General features: G+C 36.9%; 5 protein-coding genes and 1 pseudogene across 5 annotated transcripts; 5 read left to right on the top strand and 1 right to left on the bottom strand.

The window, feature by feature from the left end:
* Positions 1–225: 225 nt before the first annotated feature.
* Positions 226–678, top strand: BNAC05G03080D. The gene is made up of 2 exons (XM_013840780.3): positions 226–491; positions 579–678. The coding sequence occupies exons 1-2, from the start codon at positions 226–228 to the stop codon at positions 676–678; spliced, it is 366 nt and encodes a 121-aa protein (XP_013696234.1).
* On the top strand, positions 551–3,233 carry LOC106399385 (annotated as a pseudogene).
* Positions 3,234–3,498: 265 nt separating this feature from the next.
* On the top strand, positions 3,499–5,376 carry LOC111198127 (receptor-like protein 20). The gene has a single exon (XM_022703346.2). The coding sequence runs from the start codon at positions 3,499–3,501 to the stop codon at positions 5,374–5,376; it is 1,878 nt and encodes a 625-aa protein (XP_022559067.2).
* Positions 5,377–5,651: 275 nt separating this feature from the next.
* On the top strand, positions 5,652–8,932 carry LOC106398190 (clathrin coat assembly protein AP180-like). The gene has a single exon (XM_022703049.2). The coding sequence runs from the start codon at positions 6,922–6,924 to the stop codon at positions 8,839–8,841; it is 1,920 nt and encodes a 639-aa protein (XP_022558770.2). The 5' UTR covers positions 5,652–6,921; the 3' UTR covers positions 8,842–8,932.
* Positions 8,933–14,261: 5,329 nt separating this feature from the next.
* On the top strand, positions 14,262–15,825 carry LOC106401189 (1-aminocyclopropane-1-carboxylate oxidase 4). The gene is made up of 4 exons (XM_013841655.3): positions 14,262–14,515; positions 14,593–14,819; positions 14,954–15,287; positions 15,384–15,825. The coding sequence occupies exons 1-4, from the start codon at positions 14,411–14,413 to the stop codon at positions 15,681–15,683; spliced, it is 966 nt and encodes a 321-aa protein (XP_013697109.2). The 5' UTR covers positions 14,262–14,410; the 3' UTR covers positions 15,684–15,825.
* Positions 15,826–15,932: 107 nt separating this feature from the next.
* LOC106401190 (tyrosine-protein phosphatase DSP1-like) lies at positions 15,933–19,341 on the bottom strand. Its single transcript, XM_013841656.3, has 5 exons — positions 18,954–19,341; positions 18,775–18,868; positions 16,642–16,699; positions 16,492–16,535; positions 15,933–16,402 (listed from the first exon to the last, which is right to left on the bottom strand). The coding sequence occupies exons 1-5, from the start codon at positions 19,202–19,204 to the stop codon at positions 16,217–16,219; spliced, it is 633 nt and encodes a 210-aa protein (XP_013697110.2). The 5' UTR covers positions 19,205–19,341; the 3' UTR covers positions 15,933–16,216.
* Positions 19,342–25,418: the final 6,077 nt, after the last annotated feature.

Here is a 25,418-nt window from a genome sequence, read left to right as displayed (position 1 = left end):
AACAAAGTATTCGGAGCTACGTAGTTTAAGCATGCAGTTACAAAAACAAAATATGTTAAATTTGCAAAAATAAAATTTACTATTATTGCAAATATAAAATATTTTCACCTATAAAATCTCTTTTTTGTTATAAAAACTTTGAAAGAGCAAAAAGGAGTTGAATCTTATTAAATTGCTAAATATTACAATAGTTTTTCTCTGAGAAGTCTTTAACCCTTAGTTACCATGAAGACAAAGCATTCTCCAGGGGAAGATCCGATCATCGGCTTCTGCAAGGCAACTTCAGCGCCTCAAGAAACAGCACTCTTCTTCCTCGAAGGATTCAGCTGGGATCTCGATAACGCCGTCTCTGGTTTCCTCCAAGGTCAGCTTCCTCCTGTCAAAAAACAGCCGTTGCAGCGATCTCGATCACGATCTCCCTCGAGGCGGATAGACTCATCTGGCTTGAGATCAAAGCATTATAAGATGGACGCAGATGAAACCTTCAAAACGTTGATCTCTTACACAATAAAATATTTAAAGGTTTGGCCAAATATCGTTGTTTATCATCTAATTAACATTGTCATTTTTTGGTACAGTTTGGATGATGATAGAGAGCCTATTGGAATTGCCAAAGAAGCAACTCATGATGAAATATCACATGGAGAAGATTTGGCCTCTATGCCTGATCCTATCTGAAAAAATAGGAAAACTATATGTTTACAAGTTTCAGCTATAACTTGTGACTACTTAGACCAGTTTTCAAAAAAATCACTAGACATTAAGCACTTCTAGAACATTAACGTCGTTATGGAAAATCGTTCCGCTGAACAGAAGCTATATGTCGAGAGCTTTTCTGTTCTTTTCTTTTTTTTTAATGCAAGTGGACGTAATATTCACGCCTTCAAGGAAAATGAGAAATTAGACCATTCAATATGGTGATAACTTTAGTGGGTCCAGATGATATCTGTTGAATAAATAATTGTGGCAGATACAGTGTGGGAAGACTCGCAATTTCCAAGTCAACCTGGAGAATTGGCTCTTGCTAGCCTATAAAAATATTAGGAAGCATCATCACTCATATCAAATCATTCTTCTTCAGTCTCTTCCTATTTTCCGATGATGACACTACGTTTGCATGTTTTCTCCATCAGTTGTTATTTCTTCTTTTGTGTCTTTGCTTTAAGCTTCTTGGTTACTACTATTGTTTCTCAACCTTACCGTCGTCCCGACCAAATTGAGACCCTCCTGGCTTTCAAGGATGAGTTTGACAGTTGCAATAATTCGGTGGCCAGGTCTTGGATCAGAGACGCTATCGCTTTTGATGGGGTTGTGTTTGATAGCGAGACCGGTGTTGTGACTAAACTAGACCTACGTGGTGGATGTCTCGATGACACTCTCGGAGGTAATAGCAGCCTCTTCAAATTCCACCACCTCAGGTATCTCGATCTCTCTTACAACAACATTGACTCGTCCTCATTCCTCGCCGAACTTGGCAGGCTCACCAACTTAGATTCCTTGGATCTTTCTAATAATGACTTGGTCGGGAAAGTTCCATCCTCTATCAGTAACCTAAGCCGCCTAACCTACCTAGACCTTTCATCTAACAATCTCAACAGTAGTATTCCTCTTTTATACAATCTTACCAAGCTTTCTTCTTTAGACCTTTCTAATAATAGACTCAAAGGGAAAGTGCCCGAGTGGTTATGGAACCTACCTTCTTTGACCGCGTTGAGTCTCTCTCACAACTCCCTTGATAGTTTCCAAGGTTCTCAAAAAGAAGTGTTCCTTAATTCATCACTTGTCTGCTTATATCTAACTTCAAACGCCTTTGACGGACCATTTCCTACAATTCCAGAAACCATGAGGTACATGGTTGCATCAAATAATGATTTCACAGGAGAGATACCTCTTTCATTGTGCAATCCAAAGAACCTGTCCGTCCTCGATTTTTCAAACAACAATTTCAGTGGTTCAGTTCCGAATTGTTTGAGTGAATCACTCACCGTGTTGAATCTTCGTGACAACAAGCTTAGAAGACTTCCGGATATGTTCTACAGAAGCGACTCGTTAAAGACACTTGATGTTGGCCACAATCAAATCACTGGGAAGCTTCCAAGGTCTCTTGTGAGTTGCACAAGCCTAGAGATTCTAAACGTGGAGAGCAATAAGAATCACAGATACTTTCCCGTTCTGGCTGAAGTCTCTACCGAACCTGCAAGTCGTTATCTTACGATCAAACGGATTATATGGTCCTATAACTTATCCTCCAAGTAATCTATCGTTTCCTAAGCTGCGTATAATTGATATATCGCGTAACAATTTTACCGGAAGTCTGCCACCAAATTACTTTCTGAACTGGAATGCATCCTTGGTCAACGTCCCTGAAGATCATCAACGGCGACCACAGTACATGGGAGATTCTTACTCGCTTGGGTTCCAACCTTCTTTGTATGTGACTAACAAAGGACTACACCTAAAGTTGGAAAAAATCTTAAGGATTTTCGGAGCCATTGATTTCTCTGGAAACAGACTTGAAGGACAGATCCCTGAATCAATAGGTCTCTTGAAATCGCTTATCGCGTTGGACTTGTCAAACAACAGATTCGTGGGTTATATTCCATCATCTTTAGGGAAGCTCACCAACCTTGAATCACTGGATCTATCTCGGAACCAACTCTCTGGGAGAATTCCCCAAGAGCTAGTAACCCTCACTTTCCTGGCGTACGTTAACCTATCTCAGAACAAACTCACCGGCCCAATACCACAGAGTACACAGATTGTCGGGCAGAATGGTTCTTCATTTGAAGGGAATGTAGATCTTTGTGGTCTTCCGCTAGAAAAAAGATGCTTTCAGGAAAATGTGCAACCAAAAACACAAATACAACAGTCAAAGTCGCCGAAGCAAGAACAAGTGTTAAACTGGAAAGCAGCAGCAATAGGTTATGGCCCTGGAGTATTGTTCGGAATAGCAATCGGACAAGTTATTGCTACATATAAACCTGTGCTATTCTTCAAATTGTTCCGTCATTGAGAAGAAACATGTTTCTTTGGTTTGTTCAATTATATATTTATATGTAAAAGTATCCCTCGTTAGCATTTACTCCCTTAATTTATACTATATAAACGCAGATGTATTCCTGGTCCCTGTGTAAGGATCTCATGCTGTTCATATATAAACACAGACATATTCATATATGAATCTCTACGAAAAAAAAAGAAGTTAATTAATTAATTTGTACTTTTTCAAACAATTGAATTTTAATATTCGAGAAACATGACTTTTCCACTTAAACCGAAGACGACTTTTCCAGTATAATAGGGGACCCGGTCTACGTGGAATAAAAATGTGGTTGATACATAACGGAAGACTTTACACAAGTTCCAAGTCAAGCTGTATCAAAAGATCCTAACCATGGCTATAAATTAAATTACATGGCAGCAAAGCCCATTCATAGATACAGAGGCATTTTATCCTCATCTCTCTAGTTTGCACATCTTCTTCTTTTTTTTCCCACTATGACATTGCATGTGCCTCTTAGCTCCATCTCTTGTTTATTTGCTTTAAGCTTCTTGGTTACTACTCTTGTTTCTCTACCTTATCGTCGCCTTGGCCAAGTGGAGAGCCTTCTTGCTTTCAAAAACGAGTTTACTCTGTCATGCAACAACTCAGTGACAAACTCTTGGACCCTTGACGCTATCTCCTTTGATGGGGGTTTGTTTGATGAAGATACCGGTGGGGTCACGGAGCTAAAACTTCGTGGTGCATGTCTCAGCGGCACTCTCGGTGCTAACAGTAGCCTCTTCAGATTACAGGAGATCAGGTATCTCGATCTCTCTTTCAACGACTTTTCCTCTTCATTACCCGCAGAGTTTGGGCGACTCACCGACTTAGAGTACTTGGATCTTCACCAAAACCGCTTCACTGGAGAGCTTCCTTCCTCAATCAGCAGCAACACCACCATATTAACCAAGCTTTATTTTCTAGACCTTTCAAACAATAGTCTCCAAGGGAAAGTGCCCGAATGGTTATGGAATCTTCCTTCTTTGACCGCTCTTAGTCTCTCTCACAACTCCCTTGATAGTTTCGATGGTTCTCCAGAATCGCTCCATAGCTCTTCAGTACTAGTCTACTTGTTTTTGAATTCAAACGCCTTTCGAGGATATTTTCCAAACATTCCACCAACCGTTAAGTACATACTTGCATCAGACAACAATTTCTCAGGAGAGATGCCTCTTTCTTTGTGCAATTCGAGGAACCTATTATTCCTTGATCTGTCGAACAACAGGTTAAGTGGTTCGGTTCCAAGATGCTTGAGTGGATCACTAGCATTGTTGAATCTCCATCACAACAACCTTAGCAACCTTCCCGACACATTCTCCAACAGTTCGCTGAAGATGCTCGACGTCAGCCACAACCAAATAAGTGGAAAATTTCCAAGGTCTCTTGTAAATTGCAAAAGCCTAGAGTTTGTAAATGTGGAGAGCAATTGCTTTAGTGACACGTTTCCTTTCTGGTTGGAGTCTTTGCCGAATCTGCAAGTACTTATCCTACGAGCAAACAGATTCTACGGTCCTATATCTTCTCCTCACTACCCCTTGACGTTTTCGAAACTGATGATAGTTGACATATCTCGTAACATGTTTGACGGGAGCCTCCCACCAAATTACTTTATGAATTGGAGTGCAGCCATCAGCCTTGCATATGATCGACCGAGATTGAAATTCATCGGCGATTCTTACTCACTTGGGTTTCATCCTTCCTTGTCAATAAACAACAAAGGAATAAACATGATGCTTGATAGGATCGTAAACGTTTTTGCAATCGTTGATTTCTCTGGAAACAAATTTGAAGGAGAGATTCCAGAATCGATTGGTCTTTTGAAGTGGCTGATTATCCTCGACCTATCCAACAATGGTTTCACCGGTCATATTCCATCCTCTCTAGCTAACCTCACGGACCTTGAGTCACTGGATATCTCTAGTAACCAAATTTCTGGGACAATTCCACAAGAGTTAGGGAAGCTCTCCTTCTTGTCGTATATTAACATGTCACACAACAAACTCACTGGCCAAATACCACAGGGTACACAGTTTCAAAAGCAAAATGAGTCTTCATTTGAAGGGAATGTCGATCTATGTGGCTTTTTTCTTCAAAAGAGTTGCTTGAAAAATGTATCAGCAACAACACATACACAACATCAAAATGAATCTGCATTTAAAGGGAATGTCGATCTATGTGGCTTCAAGGAAAATGCATCAGCAACAACACAAGCATCTCATGCTTCCAAAACTATGCATACCCTCAATTCTAGTAACCCCATGCTTCTATTCTCCATCCTCATAGTCTTTCATTTTGTTCTCCTTTTCTCTATTCCACTTTCAACAAGTTTGTAGCAGCAACTTTTGAGTGCAGACTCTTTGTAAGGGTTTGTTTATTTTAATAAAGCTAATGACCATTATTCAATAATCAAACAAGTATCAAGAAGAATGACTAGTTCAGAGTTCTATTTTTGAACTTACTGACTAATCAAACTCCTGTATACATTTGCAGACTGAAACCTTATCTATACAAAGCTTAATCACTCAAACACAACATCTTTATATCAACACTGCAACTTTTTATAGTCTTACAGCACAATCTGATCTCTTACCTATTAAGATCTCATTCCATCTTACAGACATAGACAGTAGCTTTCTCTATTCAAGATTGGTTTCTCATCTCAATATGCCCTCTTCTTCAACATGTTTGCCGCCTGAAATTTTTAGTCCAACCGGATTAGTATTCACAATCATAAATACCATTATGACCCAAGCATCTTCTCTTTTTAACATTACCCAAGTTTTTAATGGCTCTACTTGTTCCTTCACTGATTATAGTTTCGGCTGAAAAATATCTTTTCCCTTCCTTCTTATGTCATCGTTCAAGATCAGTTAAGCGAGTTGCAAATGCGAAGATCTAAGCCAAAGTCTGCCAATAATTGAGGAACACTCATGTAAGAAGCCTGAATTAAATCCATCAATACTTAGTCTCCTGTTCCAAAGCTCTAGATCAATTACACAGTACCATATAAAAACATAACAAATATGCTTCGTCCTGTTGCAGGTATATATATTTAGTTTTTCAGTTGGAGCTGGTCCTGTAAGTGGTCTCATCATCCCTGAGCTAAGCAGCAACAAAACGCGTGGAAAAATCACCGTGGAGAGGAAGGGTAGATCACTCGAAGAGAATATTGAACTGGCTTTAAACACTAGAGACGAAGTGACTTAAAAATGGAAGAAGGGAAAGAAAGAGATCAGAATTGGAAAATCTATTTTCATCAAATGTTGTAAAACTCGTGAAGTCAATATTGTTTCATGATTCGTCTCACAAGCTTAAGAAAACCTACTCACATGATATATCTAATGGTTTGCACGTCTATAAGAAACAATAAAGATATATGATCACATTATAAATATTCTTGTCGCCTAAGATATTGAATTTAAAGATGCTAGCCACTCCTTTGGTTTGTTTATAAAAAGATAACATAACACAGCTTGGCATTGGATTTAACCTATAAGGAGCTTGTAGGAATTAAACTCATCTTGATTGTGATATAATAATAGCTTTACACGAATCGCTTGACAAAAAAACTTGTAAAACATACATCTACAAAGTTTGAAGCGTGCTATGCAAGCTTCTAAGTTCTACCAACAACATTGTTAATTCTACGCGCCAATAGCGCGCGTGTGTGAATGATAGAAGTCTCTGTTTTCTAGTCAACCCATATCGTTGTCATGTCTTAAAAGGATCTCTCGAGTCTCCAGCCATTTAATTCTGTCTTCCACTCTTTTATATTTAGAAGACGCAACAAAAAAATTGCCAACTCTTTCCCCTTAGAGAGAGAAACAAACAAACAAAAAAAATCTAGAGGGAGAATAAGAAACGCGACGTCCACAACAATGCCGAGCAAGCTGAAAAAAGCGATTGGAGCGGTCAAAGACCACACGAGCATCAGCCTCGCCAAAGTCGCCACCGGAGCCAACGGAGGCGGCGATCTCACCACCCTCGAGGTAGCCATCCTCAAAACCACGAGCCACGACGAGGACGTCCCGATCTACGACCGCCTCGTCTCAGACATCCTCGCAATCATCTCCTCGAAGAAATCGCACGCCGCCGCTTGCGCCGCCGCCATCGGACGCCGCATCGGACGAACAAAGAACTGGATCGTCGCGCTCAAATCCTTAGTCCTCGTCCTCAGGATCTTCCAAGACGGCGATCCTTACTTCCCTCGCGAAGTCCTCCACGCCATGAAACGCGGCGCGAAAATATTAAACCTCTCAACCTTCCGCGACGATTCGAACTCGTGCCCTTGGGATTACACAGCCTTCGTCCGCACCTTCGCGCTATACCTCGACGAGCGGCTCGACTGCTTCCTAACCGGGAAATTACAAAGACGTTACACTAACCGGGACCAAACCGGACGAATAACCACCTCCAAATCCCGGTTTAGTCCTAAATTAAATGAACCGGCGGTTAGAGACATGAAACCGGTTATGCTCCTCGACAAGATCACGCACTGGCAGAGGTTGCTAGACAGAGCCATCGCGACGCGGCCGACGGGAGACGCGAAAGCCAACAAGCTCGTGAAGATGTCTCTCTACGCCGTCGCGCAGGAGAGCTTCGACCTCTACAGAGACATCTCCGACGGGTTAGCTCTTCTCCTCGACAGCTTCTTCCATCTCCAGTACCAGTCTTGCATGCACGCGTTTCAAGCGTGCCTTCGAGCTTCGAAGCAGTTCGACGAGCTCAACGGATTCTACGATCTCTGCAAATCCATCGGCGTGGGGCGCACGTCTGAGTACCCTAGCGTTCAGAAGATCTCGTTAGAGCTTCTCGAGACGTTGCGGGAGTTTTTGAAAGATCAGTCGTCGTTTCCGCCGCCGCCGAATAGTCTTCTTCCACCTACGCAGCCTCAGGCGACGGTTTTGAGCTCGCCTGAGGCTTCGGAGAGGTACTGGGACTGTGGGGGGTCGTTTCGGAGTACTTCTTTGGAGGATTTGATGAGCAGGACTGATGCGGGGACGAGTAGTCCTCCGATGTCGTGTCAGTCAGAGCCTTACGGAGGAGGGAGAGACGATCTTAACGGGAATAGCTTCGATACCGTTTCGACTAAGTCTCTTCCTAACAATCCATCTGTTTCTGCCAAAGAGAAGAAGAAGGAAGAAGATGCAAAGGTGGAGGAGGCTTTTGATCCTTGGGAGGCGTTGATGTTGCGAGATGATCCGAGGAAGAACGTAGAAACGATTACAACCTCTGAGGATCAGAGAGATTCAGGGAACTGGTTGCTTGCGCTGGAAGAAACAGCTACACAAGTACATGATACTAACCCTATGGCGATAGTACCATCAGGGAACTGGTTGCTTGCGCTAGAAGAAACAGCTACGCAAGTGCAAGATACTAACTCGATGGCAATAGTACCGTTCGGATTGAATGATCCGGTGCCTGCGTTTCAAGCCACCACAGACCAATACAATCCATTCTTGGAGGATACAGCTACTCCGCCGTTAGCTGAAGAGTCAGACTTTCAGCCTTTAGCTGGAGAACTGATGACCACGTTCAATGCCTTGGCTGTGACGGAGTTTCAGCCGGAACCGACGTTTCAGGTGAACTTTCCTGAAGATTTTGAGCCGTCGTCTACGCCAACGTTCAAGGCCATAGGGAGTTTGCCGGAGAAGTGTGACCCATTTGCAACATGTGAGAGTTTTGGGTTCGGAGAGACGGTTTCGGAAAATGGAGGGGTAAATCAGCAATCTGTGTTGCAAGAACAGCAGTTGTGGTTGCAGAATCAAAACAAGATCATGGCTAAGCACTTGATATGATCTTAATTTGGCTAGACAGAGATTGAGATGCTTCTTTTGATAATTTTCTTTTGTTAAATTGTAAGCTGAACTGTAACTAATTTTTTCGTAACTAGGAGAAGAGTGAAATACAACAATTGTTTGATTTTTCTGCTCAACACACTAGGATACTATCTTTACACTTTCCTTCTGAAAAGATGTATATATAAACAAGATAGTATGTCCCTTATACATTCACATTCACATCAATTGAGAATGTGAATGTTAAGCATGTCTACACAAGTAACACTTCAGATATTCAAATTCAAGTTTTTCTTCTTTTTTTTTTGCTAAAATATTCAAATTCAAGTTTCACTGGCTGAATGCATATATCAACATATCTGGTATGGTTATAACTGTTCATTTTATCTAATGGTAATCGAATTGAACCATGTTGAGTTGGGCTATACGGGGTTCCTCCTAGTCATGAGCATATTATCCGAAACCCGAAAACCGAGCCGGAACCGAAACCGGACCGAAAATTACAAAAACTCGAACGGTTCCTATATTTCTAAATCTAAAAAACCGAAACCGAACCGGGACCGAACGGATACCCGAATATTTTGAATATATTGAATTTTTATTATTTTAAATTTTAATATATATAAAATATAATTTATAAATAAAAAATATCTAAAAAAATCCGAACTATCCGAATAACCCGGATATATTTTTGGTTTTTTTCTGGGTTTAACTCGGGTTTTCGGGGTTTTTTGGTTTTAGGGTTTTAAACCCTAACCAAACCCGAATTATATGTACTACGGTTTCATTTCGGGTTTTATAAAAAAATAGAAACCCGATCCGAAAAATGTCCGGTCCCTAAACGGTTCCTAAACATCCCAATCCGAATAACCCAAAAACCGATTAAACCGAACCGAACCGACCCGAACCGAAAATCCGAATGCCCAACACTAGTTCCACCATTCAAAATTTAAAGCACCTGATATAATCTCTTATTAGACTTTGACCCGCACTTTCGTGCGGATATATTTTTATTTTATAAATATATATATATATATATATACATTTAATATTAACGTAAATATTTTTAATAGATTTATATTTTAGTGTTATATATTGTGCAACTTTATAATTTTATTATTTAAATTTTTTTATTCAGCATTATTAATATATAATAAAAAAAATTGATAATTAATTATCGTCCCTTATACATTCACATAGACAAGTAACACTTCAGATATTCAAATTCAAGTTTCACCGGCTGAATGCATATATCAACATATCTGGTATGGTTATAATTGTTCATTTTATCTAATGGTAATCGAATTGAACCATGCCCTTTTATGTAGTGTGTCGAGTTGGGCTATACGGGTTCCGCCATTCAAAATTTTTATATATTAAAGCGCAAGACGCTTGTGAATAAAAAACTGTAAACTTTTAGAAAACAAAAAAAACAATTGCCACCTAGAAAAGTTTCTGTAAACAATAAAAAGCTGATTAAAAAAATAGCAATCAATGGATTTTTTTCCATCTCCTATTTTCCTGCAATTTTAACTAACCTAATCCTTATTTTTTCTCAATTATCCCACGTTTCATTATCAAACTGTTTTTTTCACTCTTTTTTGTCGAGTTTTTTCTCTTTCTTTATAATCTACATTCTTCTCAATATTTTCAGATTTTCAAATATCGTGACTATGAAATTTTTTTAATGATCAGTGTAGTAAAGAACTTTTCTATCTTTTGTTTATATTCTCAATTGTTACACTCCACCAATTTATCAGCGACAAAGGTAACAATGCATTTCTCTCTACTTCTTTTATTTACAACGTGCTTTTCATATCTGTTTTGTTTATATCCTCAGACTTTTCTTCAATATTTTTAGAACAATTCTGTCATCTATTTGCTACACATGAAAAAATGCAAAAACTTTAAAACTCGTATTTATATCAAGAAATCAGAAATTCACTAATGAGTTTGCAGAAATACTTTCAAACAACGACGGGAAATCAATTTTCAAGTATTATCCCAGTTCATTAATTAAGAAATACTTTAAAATTAGTATTTTCGTTTGTTGCACATATATTTTTTTTCCTTCAAAGCTCAAAGTTTCGGTTTGCGGCTCTAATAAGAAACATAATAGAAATGAAAGAAGAAGAAAAAGTGTAGCCAATTGAGCTTGAACTAATGAATGACGTGTTTGAGTAAAATGGTGAAGAAAAACCACGGATGTGGTTAATGTAGCATTTAAATGATGATATTCTTTTTTCATGATTATTTTTCTTTTGAAACTCTCTCTTTATATCATGTCTCAAATTATCAAAAACTGTAAGCACATTTTCAAAAAATATATATATTGTCATAATATATCATAACTTTTTTTATTAAAATATATATTTATATATTATGGAATATTTTTTACAAGACAGATACAAAGAAAAACTGAATGAATCAAATATAGTACTTTAACTATATTTTTATGTGTTGGTATGTATCTCAGTTTCCAAACATAAATTACTTGCAAACATATATCTATGCTAAAACAATATGAGAAATATTATTTTAACAAAAAAATATTATTTTACCTTTTTTTTGTAAAATTATTTTACCTTTTTTTGTTTACAGAACATCACTTAATGGGTAATTGTTATCCATAGTTATAGAATATATAATTAATAAAATAATTTTATTTTAATTGATAATTATAAAATTAAAGTCTTATCATCAAATAATTTAATACACAGTCATTTGATCTGTGCATTAGCACCGGAGTAACACTATTAACTTGTAAAGCTAAAGCCCATTCATAAGCAATTCGAAGTGTGCTTGTATTCACATCGAGGATGGATCATGGATGCAACACATATTTTCATAAGTTCATAACATATAAAAGATATTTGCATACATCTACGTGGATGTGAAATGATATATGTATACATGCATTATGTAGACTGGCGGAGGATATTGATGAAGATGGTAGCTAAATGGAATAAAGGGTGTAGGTCAAGTGGGTTTTGTCATGTCGATTGTATGAGATTGACCAATGCTGTAGCTTGACCCCAAAAGCCACGAGGGATATCTACCAATCACATCATCACAATTCATCAACACATCTTTTTCAATTAACTATATAAGAACCCACCACAATTTATATATATACCAAAACTTTTTTTAACTAAAATTAAATTTTATAATCAACCCATTTTAGAATTTAGGACTCAGTTACAAACCGACTCGAATAAAATAGCAAATCTTCGAACATGTATACCAAAACTTGTATTCCGCATTGCCAGAGTCGTTTTCATTTTCTTAAATTTGTATAATATATTTGTAAATTACACAATGCCAATGGTAAAAGTTTTTGGACGTGAACGTAGTGTTTCTTTATTACAAGTCTTCGTTCTTAACTTCTCAATTTTATTATTTTATTACCAAATCGTTTACAACTATACGATTGAAATATAACATCGGCTGCTAAGCCAAATCTTTTTCTTCTTGAGTTTCACATTCCAGTCCAATATATTAGTCTACATGAATAAAACACGTTCTTATAACTAACTTGCATATTAATCAACGTAAAAATAAATCCGATAAATTGCAAATATTTTATTATTGGAGGCTCATCAAGTGAATGCCGTGAGATTGGATACTGAAGATTTGAATGTATCGATTTTTAATTATCTTTCTTATAAAAGAAAGTGTGGTGAACAAATGAGAATTACTAGTACATAAAGATTTAAATCATTTTCAGAGTTAACACAAAGTAATTAAATATTAAGCAAAAGAAAAGGCTAATCACTGTTCTCCAAATAGTGATGAAGTATTTTACCTCAAAAAAACAATAGTGATGAAGTATATTATCAGCTTTCAAATTATCAATGTGGCCAACAAGAGAAGAACGTGGTCGAATCTGCACTTAGGATTGAGCATTTTATCTGTCAAATTTGATTTGTTTCGTTATTTGTTTCGATTCGATCCAAAAATTTCAGATATTCGTAAACTTTCTAAGAAAATAAATATTAAAAATCAATTTCCGTTAAAATCGAAGCAAATCACAAATATTAAAATTCTGGAAAGCGGATATCCGCTCCAATCCGGAAATATACAAATACATGTATATATTGATTATATTCAAAGTTATAAATGTATAAAATTATATAATTATTATTCTAACATATAATTTGACAAATTCTATGTACATTATTACTTATATAAAAGTATAACATAAAAAAAAAAAAAGAGAAAATAAAAATTATGACAACTGTAACTTTTTTCTTAAGTTTTGTGTTATTATAATTGTTAACTAAGTTTAATAAATTTACAAAATATGTAGATTCACTACTTCTTTTAATTTTTATTTTATATATCATGCAAAAAAATTTTATACAAAACAAATTTATATCAATTTTGTAAAGATTATTTGTATTAATCAAAAAGAATGAGATATCTGTAAGTATTCGTAAATATCCATAAATATCTATTTATTTTCTGAATATACGTTTTTCCGGATATTCGTATTTTTTCGAAGCAAAGCAAATAAAAAAATTAAATCCGGATATTCGATCTGTGTCAGCCCTGTGTACGCTCCTCTGCTGAAATGATAATTTACTTAACTTGATCTGAACGGTCAAAGGTTATGGCTCAGAGACTACGAAATGTAGACGTGCACATAGTGGAGATATTTCAACACAGCAACGAAATGTAGACGTGCACATAGAGGAGATATTTCAACACAGCAGCTGTTAATGGGACACATAGAAAACCCATGGGTCCATCAAAATCAATACATGAAGAATAAAATGAATGTCATAATAACAATTAGTGTAGATTCTAGTTAATAGTAAAAGGCTAAACGGATGTCGGTCAGAGAAAATGTAACCAAAAAAAGATTAGACGCTCTGAATTAATATATTCCTTACGGATTTTTGATGTAAGTTTCGAATAGTGTCTTTCTTAAAACAAGATAATGTTCAAATAAAGTTGTTATATAAACTATACTAAAAGTCAAAAATCAAAAGATAGAAAAACGGGTCAAACCATGATTCGTGCTAGCGGAGAACTCGCACAATGATGAACCCTACCTTCCATGGACCATGGACACTCCATAAAGAAAATCATAGAAGTAATTTTGTAAAATGAAATTTAAGAATATATCATATAGTTTCGAGAATAAAGTGATATAAATCTGGTGTTTTCCGGTTTGTATTCACATACGATGTTGACTGCAGCCACAAATTGTACAAATTAAATTTCTCCTTTATTGATTATAACAATTTAAACAACAAAAGTAAGATACTATAAAACTCAGCCATCAGACTTCTGTTCAACCGTAACATGAATTGGTGAAACTTTATAGGGAATGTAATATAATAAATTTCAAATGGTGTGGGTCCAAAAAAAAAACCTTATTATTACTGTAACATGTTAACTCGTGGAAGTAACTCAAAGCTTCTCCTCTATTCTCTCTATAAAACCTATCCTCTGGCATCAGATTTAGGTCACACTTCAAAAGCGTCAACATAAAGTTAGGCCAAACACCCCCCCCCCCCCCCCACACCACAGAAACCCAAAAAAAAAAAAGAGTTAGAGAGAGATGGAGAGTTTTCCAATCATCAATCTCGAGAAGCTTAACGGAGAAGAGAGAGGACTCACGATGGAGAAGATCAAAGACGCTTGTGAAAACTGGGGATTCTTTGAGGTATTTCAGAAAGTTTCATTTCTAATGATGGAAACTCGTAGTTAAAATTAATTATAATTAACGGTTGGTAAATACAGTGTGTGAACCATGGGATTCCACACGAGCTACTTGACAGAGTGGAGAAGATGACCAAGGAACACTACAAGAAGTGCATGGAAGACAGATTCAAGGAGTCCATTAAGAACAGAGGACTCGACTCTGTTCGGTCTGAAGTCAATGACGTTGACTGGGAGTCAACTTTCTACCTTAAGCACCTTCCTGCCTCCAATATATCCCATGTCCCTGATCTCGACGACGATTACAGGTAACGTTTTAGTTTCTAAACCGGTCCAAAATTTGTTTCTCCGTCCGGTTACGGTATCACTGGTTTGCTATTTTTTAACAGTACCAGTTTCGATTAAACCGGTTCTTTAAATATTATACGGCTAATTTTAACAGGACGTTGATGAAAGAGTTCGCCGGAAAGATAGAGAAGTTGTCGGAGGAGCTATTGGATCTGCTTTGCGAGAATCTTGGATTGGAGAAGGGTTATCTGAAGAAGGTGTTTTACGGGTCGAAAAGCCCGACTTTTGGAACCAAAGTGAGCAACTATCCACCTTGTCCTAAACCGGATTTAATAAAGGGGCTCCGCGCACATACCGACGCAGGCGGCATCATCCTCCTCTTCCAGGACGATAAAGTCAGTGGACTTCAGCTCCTTAAGGACGGCGAGTGGGTCGATGTTCCTCCGGTTAAGCATTCTATCGTCGTTAATCTCGGTGACCAGCTTGAGGTACGTTGCTAAATCCAAAAATTAAACCAAACCGTACTGAACCAAATATTTTATTATATCAATTAAAAACTTTGGTGTTAACCAATAATAAACCAGGTGATAACCAATGGGAAGTACAAGAGCGTGGAGCATAGAGTGATAGCTCAAACGGACGGAGAAGGAAGAATGTCCATTGCATCATTCTACAACCCTGGAAGCGACTCTGTTATTTTTCCGGCGCCGGAGTTGATCGGAAAAGAGAATGAGAAGAAGGATAACTATCCAAAATTTGTGTTTGAGGATTACATGAAACTTTACTCTGCTGTCAAGTTTCAGGCCAAAGAACCAAGGTTTGAAGCCATGAAGGCTATGGAGACAACTGTGGCCAACAATGTTGGACCATTGGCCACTGCCTAAATGAATGCATTATAAATTTATAATACATAGTCATTCCATATAATTTCTTTATATTCGAATAATTTTTATGTAGTATATGTTGTTGTATGTGTATGAATTATGAAACATTATTTAAATGTAATTGAAATTTATATTTGTTGTATGTGGAGTTTTTAATTTTATATTATTTTATTATAAATGAGGAGAATTGTTACAATACTACAACAATTGATACCCAAGAAAAGCTATATTCTAAACAAACTCCTGTGGTTCAAAAAAAAAAAGCCTCCTATATAATTTTATCCGTATACATATATACGTATTAGTATACGTATTTATCTACCTAAATGGGGATACAATGAGCAGGAAAAATGGTAAAATCATAATCAGAAATATTTCTTCTTGAAATATAATTATTGATTCCAGAGAAAGGGAAAGAAACAGAAGAATGATTCCTCTGGAACACTTATGTGATTAGAATAATCTCTTCATATTTTTTTTTTGTTGGCTTTTCTTCTTCTTTGAGTTGAGGTGACGATCTTAGGTTTCTCTGTTTACCTGCTGGAACAAGAGAAAGACATAGGAACATGACTGAAGCTGGAGACGTCGAATATCTCCATGAACCTTTGATCTGAAACTCTAGCTTTGGCTGCTGCAAATCGCTGGTACTCATCAAATATCGATGTCAAACACCATTTCTGAAGTTTCCTCAAGCACCCGACAAGACAACCAGTCCGATGCTGCACATTCCAAAAAAAATCATACATTAACAATGGTTGGGGACACAGCAGATAAAGAAAATGTTCGAGTGTTGGAGAGATAGCTTTACCTTGCCTCGCTTACAATGAATCAGAACCGGGTGGTTTTTCTCATCTGAGGAGGTATTGTCATAAGAAACAGTTAGAAGTAGAAAGCATATCAATGTGCGGTTTCTTGTGTACTTTTTTTTTTAATAAAGGCTTCTACTATTCATACGTACCTAGAAGGACATTGAGTGCCTTGCGGATTTTCTGGTCTGGAATAATCACAAATGGTTCCTGAAAAATTAAGAAAAGGATGCCTTTCTTGGTTTATAATATGTCTTAATATCAAAAGATCGATCAACACACTACTAAATTGAGCAGATAAGGATGAGAAAAGAAAATGTACTAAGCAACGGTGACACTTGAGAGAGACAACAACTATGGAAAAGGTTCTTTAATCAGGACAATGCATACACGTTCAGAAAACATGTCTAATGTGATACCTTTTACTGGTTGCGTACTGAGAGAAATATTCTTTCTTTTTGTAAAGTTACTTTCACACACGTACAACAACAACAACCACACGGAATAAACACAAAGGTCCATTGAAATACGAATCTATGAGATGGAAAAAGCCTAGCAAAGCCAAGAATATCAACGATAAAGGTTTCATATCATGATCAAAGTTATCACGCTGAGCATAAAGAATAAAAAAAAACAAAGTCAATGAGATTCAACGATGTGAATGTGGAATAAATCCCAAAGTACTTCCAATACAATTAGCCCACCGACGAGAGCACTTTTAGTTTTCTTTTCAGTAGTAAGTATCTAAACGACTCCCCACATAAAAGAATCTCCATTAGAAGAAACATGACACTATCCTAGGAACAGAACCTACACACAGGGCGGATGCTGTGAGAGAAAACATATAGAGAATAATTAGTCTTAGCCCCTATTTTGGTTATCAAGATTATGTATCAACCAAAAATTACGTCCATAGCAATCTCTTCAGCAAAGTAACATTCTGCATGACTCATAAGCGTATAAACTTTAAGACTAAATTTTCTGGTTATTCCCACCACTTACCAATGCTTGCCCAAACATGAACTACTAAAACATCATAAAGTGTTATTAAACAACAACACTAACCGACTTAAAACTTAACCAACTTTCAACTGACATAATATGTGTGTATACTTCCACAATCATCATGCTTTCTAAAAGTTTTTACAATTAAAAAATTAGTTTGAGGTGGTCTACTACTTGTCCACCCTCAAGGAACGCTTTTGCTGAGGTATGATTTCATAAAGATATCATATCTGCATTTCTTTTAAAGTGCATACGCAATTAACAAGAACCAAGAAAACAATACCAACCGAACGCACAGAAAGTAAGCCTTGGAGTAGTGGATCGTTGACAACACTTAGCAATTTAATATTTTGACGTAGCCCATTATCCAGGTTTTAAATATACAGACACTATAAGGGCCACGAGTTGCTGAAGGGGCAGAAAAGAAAAGAGTGGGACCAAAGCAGTGGAATGTCAAGAGAGACGGAAAGAGCCAAGGAGGCAAACAATAAACAAAGATGTGTTCTTTTTCTGGTAACTCGATTAAAAAATGATGGCTTGGAACAAAGTCGACATGAAGGATCAACTTCAATACTAAATAGATTTAGTAATGTCTCAATGAGACAATATTTAAGAACAACTAGGCAATATATCAAACAGTTAAACCCCTGAATTCAAGAACCCCTAACATATTCCATAGAGTATTAAGTTGATGTAATAAATAAATAACAACAAACTTGTGGAGAGTCCATTTGTTGTTAATGGACTCTCTTTGTGATTCTCAGAACACCATTAATGGGAGCAAATTTCGTTGTCTAAACACACTGCAGGTTTTAGAATAAATATAATTTTCAAATCAAAGAATTCCCCCTAGTGAAGCCAGAGGTCTAGACATCCCCGGGAAGAATCCAAGTAAATTACAATTACAGAGCAGGCCAGAGACAGAGCCACTCCTAGACAAACAATCACCTCTAGCTTTTCAAAACATTTTAGTGGTTAATATGTATATATATCATTTAGCCCCAATGTCAGAGGCAGAGTCACTCCTAGACATAGCAAAGATGAAGTTGATCCCAACAAAAAAAAAAAAGACATAGCAAGATGAAACATTTGATTTGAGCCCTGAAAAAAATTTAGTAGTTAATTTGTATTAGATCATTTAATCCCAAATTGATTAAAACTATTAACTATATATTTAATCATTTATTAATTGTTTCAGGCTCCACAAACGGCCAGAGGTTTAGCAATTAGGACAAAGGACTTACGAAGAAAAGACAGAACAGAGAGACAAGGAAGCGAACCTTATTGCCTTCAATGCCAAACTGGAAAAGAGTAATTCCATTGGATTTGAGGAACTGGACGTTACTCTCCGGGTAAGGCTCCGGACACAGATAACTTCAAAAATAAAATAAAAAACCTTAAAAATCAGTAATTCGAATGTCAAGATACACAAATTGTCAAATGCAGAACACGTGTTTACATAATTGAGCGGAGTCCGAGAGTCTGGAGGAAGGAGAAGTTAGCCGGATCAGGGAATCCAGAACGGAATATTCCGTTATCCACCATAGAGAAGTTGAGCGGCGGTATCAGGTTAAGCTCCTCGACCGCATCAGCAGCTTCATCGAACTGAGCCTGAAACACGTTTCTCGTGCGGCAGGCGTCTTCTCCGTCCTTCTCCTCCGTGGTGGTGAATTTGTCAGTCGCCGCCGTCGTATTCTCCACTAGCTTCATCTCTTGAGGAAAGAATTTTGGAACTGAGTTTTTGTGTGCTTGGTGAGGTGAGAGAGAGTTAGTAATAGGAGATGATGGTCGTTACGTAACGGCGACTCTTAGAGTTTATATAGACATGCCTTACCTATCGTGACTGTTAAAAAGAACGGGAGGAGATGATGGACTAAAGACTCTTTTCGTTAAATTTCATTTCTATCTTTTATTACTATTTATTTATTTATTGTATTTTCAGAATCTTGATTTGTATAGTTGACAAAAGAGAAAAAAAAAAAAAAGACTTTTTTCAAAAGAAGAAGGAAGATAGAAACTTACGATATAGAATGTGTAAATTGTTCTACTTATCCGTCAAATTAAAATTCCTATATGATTAAATATTTTTATTAAACTGTAATAATCACCTGAAATACATATGAATGTACAGTTTATAAGCCATATTCAAATCTTGACTTGGTAAATAAAAGGGGATCAAAAAGAAAACTGTGGTCCTGAGGGAACACGTTCAAACAAAACCGACCCAAAAGGTGAAGAAATATAGTTTTATACTACTCAAGTTGGTCTTGGAAACATTATAGGGGGGAAACTATATAATAATCATCGAATTTGTAACGGTCTGTCTTGGTTATATTTTATACATGGTCGAGTGATCCGATCATCATGAACTAAAATGTAGACTACATTTTAAAATATATTTAATCATTTTAAAATGTTAAACTATGACGATTAATTACGAGTTAATATGGGTTTGATGTACTGTTAAGTAGTTTTTGATCAAAAAAAAAAAGTAGTTCAAGTAGCCGTAGATTTCTTCTGTTTATATTGGTTTGATATAATCTTTTACGACTACTATGGAATATGTAATTTAGGACTCTAGTTTTCTATTTATATTAGAATATTTACTATGATTGAAAATAATGATATAGTATTCACTGAAAATGATCAATTATTGGCAATATTTTACGAGGAACTAGCCGAAGAGAGATATTCCAAAACGAAAGAAAGAGAGAAAAAGAGATTCCAGTGGACAAGAGCTTCCTATGCAAAGTGGTGGGAAGAACAATCACTGAGTCTGAGTCATGTGGCAGTCATACACACCGCTTTATATAATGTATGTGTTAATATGTGGAATCTTAATCAGATTTGATCCAAGCTAAACTAGGAACAAAACAATCTACACATGATGTAATTAGTTTTCTGTTTGTATGATTGTAAATTGTAATGTTACTCTAGATTTAAGCCCCTACCACATGTGTATTGCTGACTTAAAAGCCACTTTTAATGTACATTAGTACCAAGTTTTAATCATATCTTTAGTTGATTAGTTGCAAAACTCAAGATGAGTGATTTCTTAGCTGCATAACTTATGACGACGCTGAAAATATCATCCCAACCGTTAGAGTATATGTCTATCAACCTAATAAAGACGAAACAATGCGAAGTAAGCAACAGGAAAGAACCACATTGCGACAATGTATAATTAAAATCCACGCAACGTCTTTGTCCTCTGTACAACACTCACAACCGAAAATTACATTTTAAATTTATATATATTTTTTTTTTTTTTGATCAAACGACATTTTAAATTTATATATAAAACTGATAATAAGTTAATAAGTAGCAAGCGACAGGAACTAGAAAATTCATGAAAAGAAGTTTTCTCTCTCTCCTTCTACTCTGTCCTCTTTCAAAAATCAGACACAGAGGAAGGATTGAGATGAAATCTCAACCGGAGCTTCTACCAAATTCATCTCCGGTTAGCAAGCTTGTTTCTGGGAAGCAGTGATTCTTCTACACCGCTATCGCCAGCTTTGTTTCCGGGAAACGGTGGCTCTACAGCACCGGTTTCGCCGGCTTTCGTCCCTGGGAAAGCGGTGACTCTGATAGCACTGTCCTTTCGCCGGCGTCTTCTCCGGTTTGTTCCGGAACTAGTTCATGATCTACGCTTTTGGGTTTGCTATGTCCAATCGACTCTCGATCTGAAAATCGTGTGGATTTTTTGGATCGATCGTAGATGATTAATGTCTTATTGGAGTGTAGATCGATGGTTGGAGATCTTTAGTTTTATCGGTTTGGCCTCTATGGTGGAGTTTGGTCGCGTCGTTTCTCTGACTCCGGCGTAGTTCTTCTCGAGTTAGTCTCGATGTAGCTCTCCGTTGAAGAGTCCAGGCGAAACAGATGGGTGAGATGGTCTCAGTTTCCGGCGTGCTCCGTCGAAACTATAGGTGGTTTCGTCTTCGCCGGCGATGTCTTCTCGGTGCCGGTCGCGGTGGTGTGACCAGGTGACGCGTGTTCTCGAAAGGGGTGGGCTTCAACACGTGGACGGGCATGCGAGCTTTGTTGGACGCGTGTTTAGCCGTTTGGTTTGTGGGCTTGTGCTTTAGGCCCGGGTTTAGTTTATGTGGGTCCATTGTGTCGGGCTTTATGTTTTATGTTTGTTTTGTTGGATCATGGGCTTAGACCCATTAATAAAATAAAAGATGAAAAAAAAAAGTAGCAAGCGACAGAAATATGTAACGTTTAGTGCCTACACAGAACCTTTAATTGGATAATATACTCCATAAAAATAAAACTAAAATGGTACATTCCAAGGAATATACCTTCTGGTTCCAAAAGATTATTGGGTTGCAAGCGCTTCGCCACGTATGAAAGTGCTTCGACGCCGTAAAGGACTTACCGTAAAAATAACGTACGGGACAAATCATATTGCCTTCAATTAATATTTGGGAATCAATTTTTCAAAATATTGCTGTTTAATTTTTTTTGTTATTATCAGATATACTAATAGTTAATTACTTGTGTCAAAATGACTACTTGACGTTTTGGAAATGTATCAGTATATAAAAAAAATATCATCCATATATTTGAAGAATATATTACATATAGTGCATGCATGTTCTAGGGACTATATTAAAATGTGAATTCGACAATCCAATAATAAAGAAATCGAATCTTTCGAAAAGGGATTTGGATTGAAAGAACTTTTTATTTTCACCATTCTATGATATATCTATCTAACACAAAAGAACATAATGGTTTAGTGTTTTTTTGTATGTTGTCATTCAAAAGCAACTTTACTAGTAAACTAACAAGTCCTCCAACTCATAGATGGATATTTCAAAATTTAATGATCAATCATCTAGTGACATTTTTGGATTCAGGGGTACTCTGAGTTTATATTTGAAAATTTAATGATCAATCATCTATTTTCCCTTAATCGAGGTTCCTAAAGAATGTTTCTATCTTGGGCTGATCAGAAACTTGTACGACGACATCGGCTGTGCATGTATTTTTCTCTCTTTTACATTTCAATTGAATATCTTTTAGCATATAAGCTTTTATTTCTTGTTCTATCATGAAATTTAGTTTCTTTCATTAAGAAATAGTTGAAAAAACTAAAGAAAAACAAACAAAAACGTAACTGTAAAAAAGTAATATCGGCTAAAAGGGTGCTTGCACCGAGTTAGGTCTTTATTGAATATCATACTTCGCGTCGATGGATAGCCAAAGCTTGTAACTCCATCCAAAGAGTGTACGAGAGAACTAGTTAAACTATACTTATGAGACACGTACATGCCTTCATCCTTAATACACTACATCCACCACTGGTTATATTCGGAATCCTGCAGAATATCAGTGCGCGTAAGCTTCACGTAACTCTATATTCTATCATCTTTTAAACTTGATGACATAATAGTTATTCTGTTGTTAAAATAAACGTGACAATAGATGGAGCAAATTTTAAGTGACTGATGACGTTTCTTTAGTTTTATGATTTGGATTGTTAAAAACTTCGGAAAATTAATAGCTTTATAAACACTATTTTATAATTGTCCTATCAAGGGAATATTAAATCATACATCTACATCAAAGATAAAACCTTCAATTTCGACCAAACGAAACTACCTCAGTTGAATTAAACATATATATAATTCCACCGTCAAATACCTATATCATAGATTAATTGATTTGTTGACGTTTGTCATGAATCACGATCAAGCTATGTGTCCATTAAATTGTTCACGACTAATATATAGTATTAGCACGCATGGCTCATGATTCGCTAAGAATGATATTACATAAGAAAACATCATATAACTTTTGAAACAGCTGAGATAAGAGTCTCTAGCTAACCCCTACAAGTCATAAAACTGCATGGCTCATGATACAAAATGGTTTTGGGAGGAAATACTGTTGGAGATAAACTTGAAGATAGCTTAGGAATCAAGTTATCTTTATTCTAGTTAAAATAGATAAATACAAATAGTGTTTTCCTAATGGGTTTAGGATATAGATCTCTATATAAGAAGATGGTGAGGTGTGCCATGAACTTGTGAATTTTAGAGATTATTTGTGAGAGCTTAAGTTTTGAGATATTTTCTTGAGCTAATAAAATCGTGTTTGATAATCTTTGAGTCTCAACATAATACGTTTGGCTAATAATTGGTATCAGAGCAAAACCGTAAGCGTGAACGATGAGTGATCTTGCAATCGTAAGCGTGAAACCGAAGGAGGGATCGTCGTCCTTGAAGTGCCCTATGTTAAGCTCGGTCAATTACACTGTCTGGGCTATTAGGATGAAGATCCTTCTCAAGGTACATAAAGTTTGGGAAATCGTGGAGGTGGAGACAACCGAGAGTGACAAGAATGATATGGCCATCGCTCTCATCTTCCAATCTATTCCCGAAGCACTTATTCTTCAGCTTGGTGATATAGAGACTGCAAAAAAGGTTTGTGATGCGATAAAGGCACGCCATCTAGGAGCAGACAGAGTTAGAGAAGCTCAATTACAAACCCTAAAAGCAGAGTTCGATCGCTTGAAGATGAAGGAAACCGAATCAATTGATGACTTCGTCGGTAAGCTATTTGAAATTTCATCTAAATCTGCATCTTTAGGAGAATATATCGACGAGTCAAAGTTAGTAAAGAAATTTGTTTCAAGTCTACCGAGAAAGAAATACATTCACATAGTGGCGTCGCTAGAGCAGGTTCTCGATCTCAACATCACAACCTTTGAAGATATTATTGGACGTTTAAAGGCTTATGAGGAACGGGCAGGCGAAGATGAAGCAGATAACGAAGATCAAAACAAATTGATGTACGCAAACTCAGATAACCAAAGCACTCAATCAAATCGCGAGTATAATGGACGAGGAGGACAAGGAGGAAGGTTCTATGGGAGAGGTCGCAGACGAGGAAGATATTATCGTGAGTTCGATATATCAAAGATAACGTGTTTTCGTTGCGACAAAACATGACACTTCGCCTCTGGCTGTCCAGATAGATTACCGAAGCTTCAGGAAACATATGAGAACAAAGCCAAGGACACTCAAGAAGCTGACAGATTGCTCATGCACGAAGTTGTCTACCTTAATGAAAAGAATGTGAAACCGAAGGATTTCGAAGAATGTTCCAACAACGACAGAGTTTGGTACTTGGAAAATGGGGCTAGTAGTCACATGACTGGAAAACATGATTATTTTAAAATTATTGATGAATCAATAACAGAGAAAGTGTGATTCGGCGATGATTCAAGAATCAACATCAAAGGGAAGGGGTCTATACTTTTTGTGAGCCAAAACGGATCAAAGAAAGTACTAGCTGATGTCTACTACATCCCGGATCTTAAGAGCAACATAATAAGCCTCGGTCAAGCAACAAAATCAGGGTGTGAGATCAAGATGAAAGATGGATATCTAACCCTACATGATAAAGATGGAAAGCTCATTGTGCAAGCTAAGAGATCAGTGAACCGTCTCTACAAAGTACTTATGGATATAGTTGATGTCAAATGCAATCAAGTCACTGCACAAACAGAGACAAGCAAGTGGCACACACGCTTAGGGCATATTGGAACGAGATCAATGAAGATGATGATCAAGGATCAATTGGTGATAGGTATACCAAAACTGAATGTCGAGAGTGAAACGTGTGCATCGTGTTTGCTTGGCAAACAAGCAAGACGTCCATTCCCTAGTTCAAGTTCGTATCGAGCTGAGAAAACATTAGAACTTGTACATGGAGACTTATGCGGACCAATCTCACCTCCTACGGCTGGAAATAATAGGTACATCTTTGTTCTTATCGACGATTATTCAAGATACATGTGGTTTATACTTTTGAAAGAGAAAAGTGAGGCTTTCGCCAAGTTCAAAATATTCAAAACAATGGTGGAAGCAGAGACAAAAGCAACAATCAAAACTCTAAGAACCGACAGAGG

This window comes from Brassica napus, chromosome C5, assembly GCF_020379485.1.
Source record: "Brassica napus cultivar Da-Ae chromosome C5, Da-Ae, whole genome shotgun sequence".
Classification (NCBI taxonomy): domain Eukaryota; kingdom Viridiplantae; phylum Streptophyta; class Magnoliopsida; order Brassicales; family Brassicaceae; genus Brassica; species Brassica napus.
The sequence above is the reverse complement of the archived record's forward strand: the minus strand, read 5'-3'. Positions and strand labels throughout refer to the sequence as shown.

Excerpts from the sequence above, each read along its gene's own strand:
- BNAC05G03080D (XM_013840780.3), top strand. The coding sequence starts at position 226 with ATGAAGACAAAGCATTCTCCAGGGGAAGATCCGATCATCGGCTTCTGC. Across the intron at positions 492-578 it reads GCAGATGAAACCTTCAAAAC|TTTGGATGATGATAGAGAGC; the intron begins GTTGATCTCTTA and ends TTTTTGGTACAG.
- LOC111198127 (XM_022703346.2), top strand. The coding sequence starts at position 3,499 with ATGACATTGCATGTGCCTCTTAGCTCCATCTCTTGTTTATTTGCTTTA.
- LOC106398190 (XM_022703049.2), top strand. The coding sequence starts at position 6,922 with ATGCCGAGCAAGCTGAAAAAAGCGATTGGAGCGGTCAAAGACCACACG.
- LOC106401189 (XM_013841655.3), top strand. The coding sequence starts at position 14,411 with ATGGAGAGTTTTCCAATCATCAATCTCGAGAAGCTTAACGGAGAAGAG. Across the intron at positions 14,516-14,592 it reads AAAACTGGGGATTCTTTGAG|TGTGTGAACCATGGGATTCC; the intron begins GTATTTCAGAAA and ends TGGTAAATACAG. Across the intron at positions 15,288-15,383 it reads ATCTCGGTGACCAGCTTGAG|GTGATAACCAATGGGAAGTA; the intron begins GTACGTTGCTAA and ends ATAATAAACCAG.
- LOC106401190 (XM_013841656.3), bottom strand. The coding sequence starts at position 19,204 with ATGAAGCTAGTGGAGAATACGACGGCGGCGACTGACAAATTCACCACC. Across the intron at positions 16,700-18,774 it reads TTGGCATTGAAGGCAATAAG|GAACCATTTGTGATTATTCC; the intron begins GTTCGCTTCCTT and ends TTAATTTTTCAG. Across the intron at positions 16,536-16,641 it reads GGCACTCAATGTCCTTCTAG|ATGAGAAAAACCACCCGGTT; the intron begins GTACGTATGAAT and ends ATACCTCCTCAG.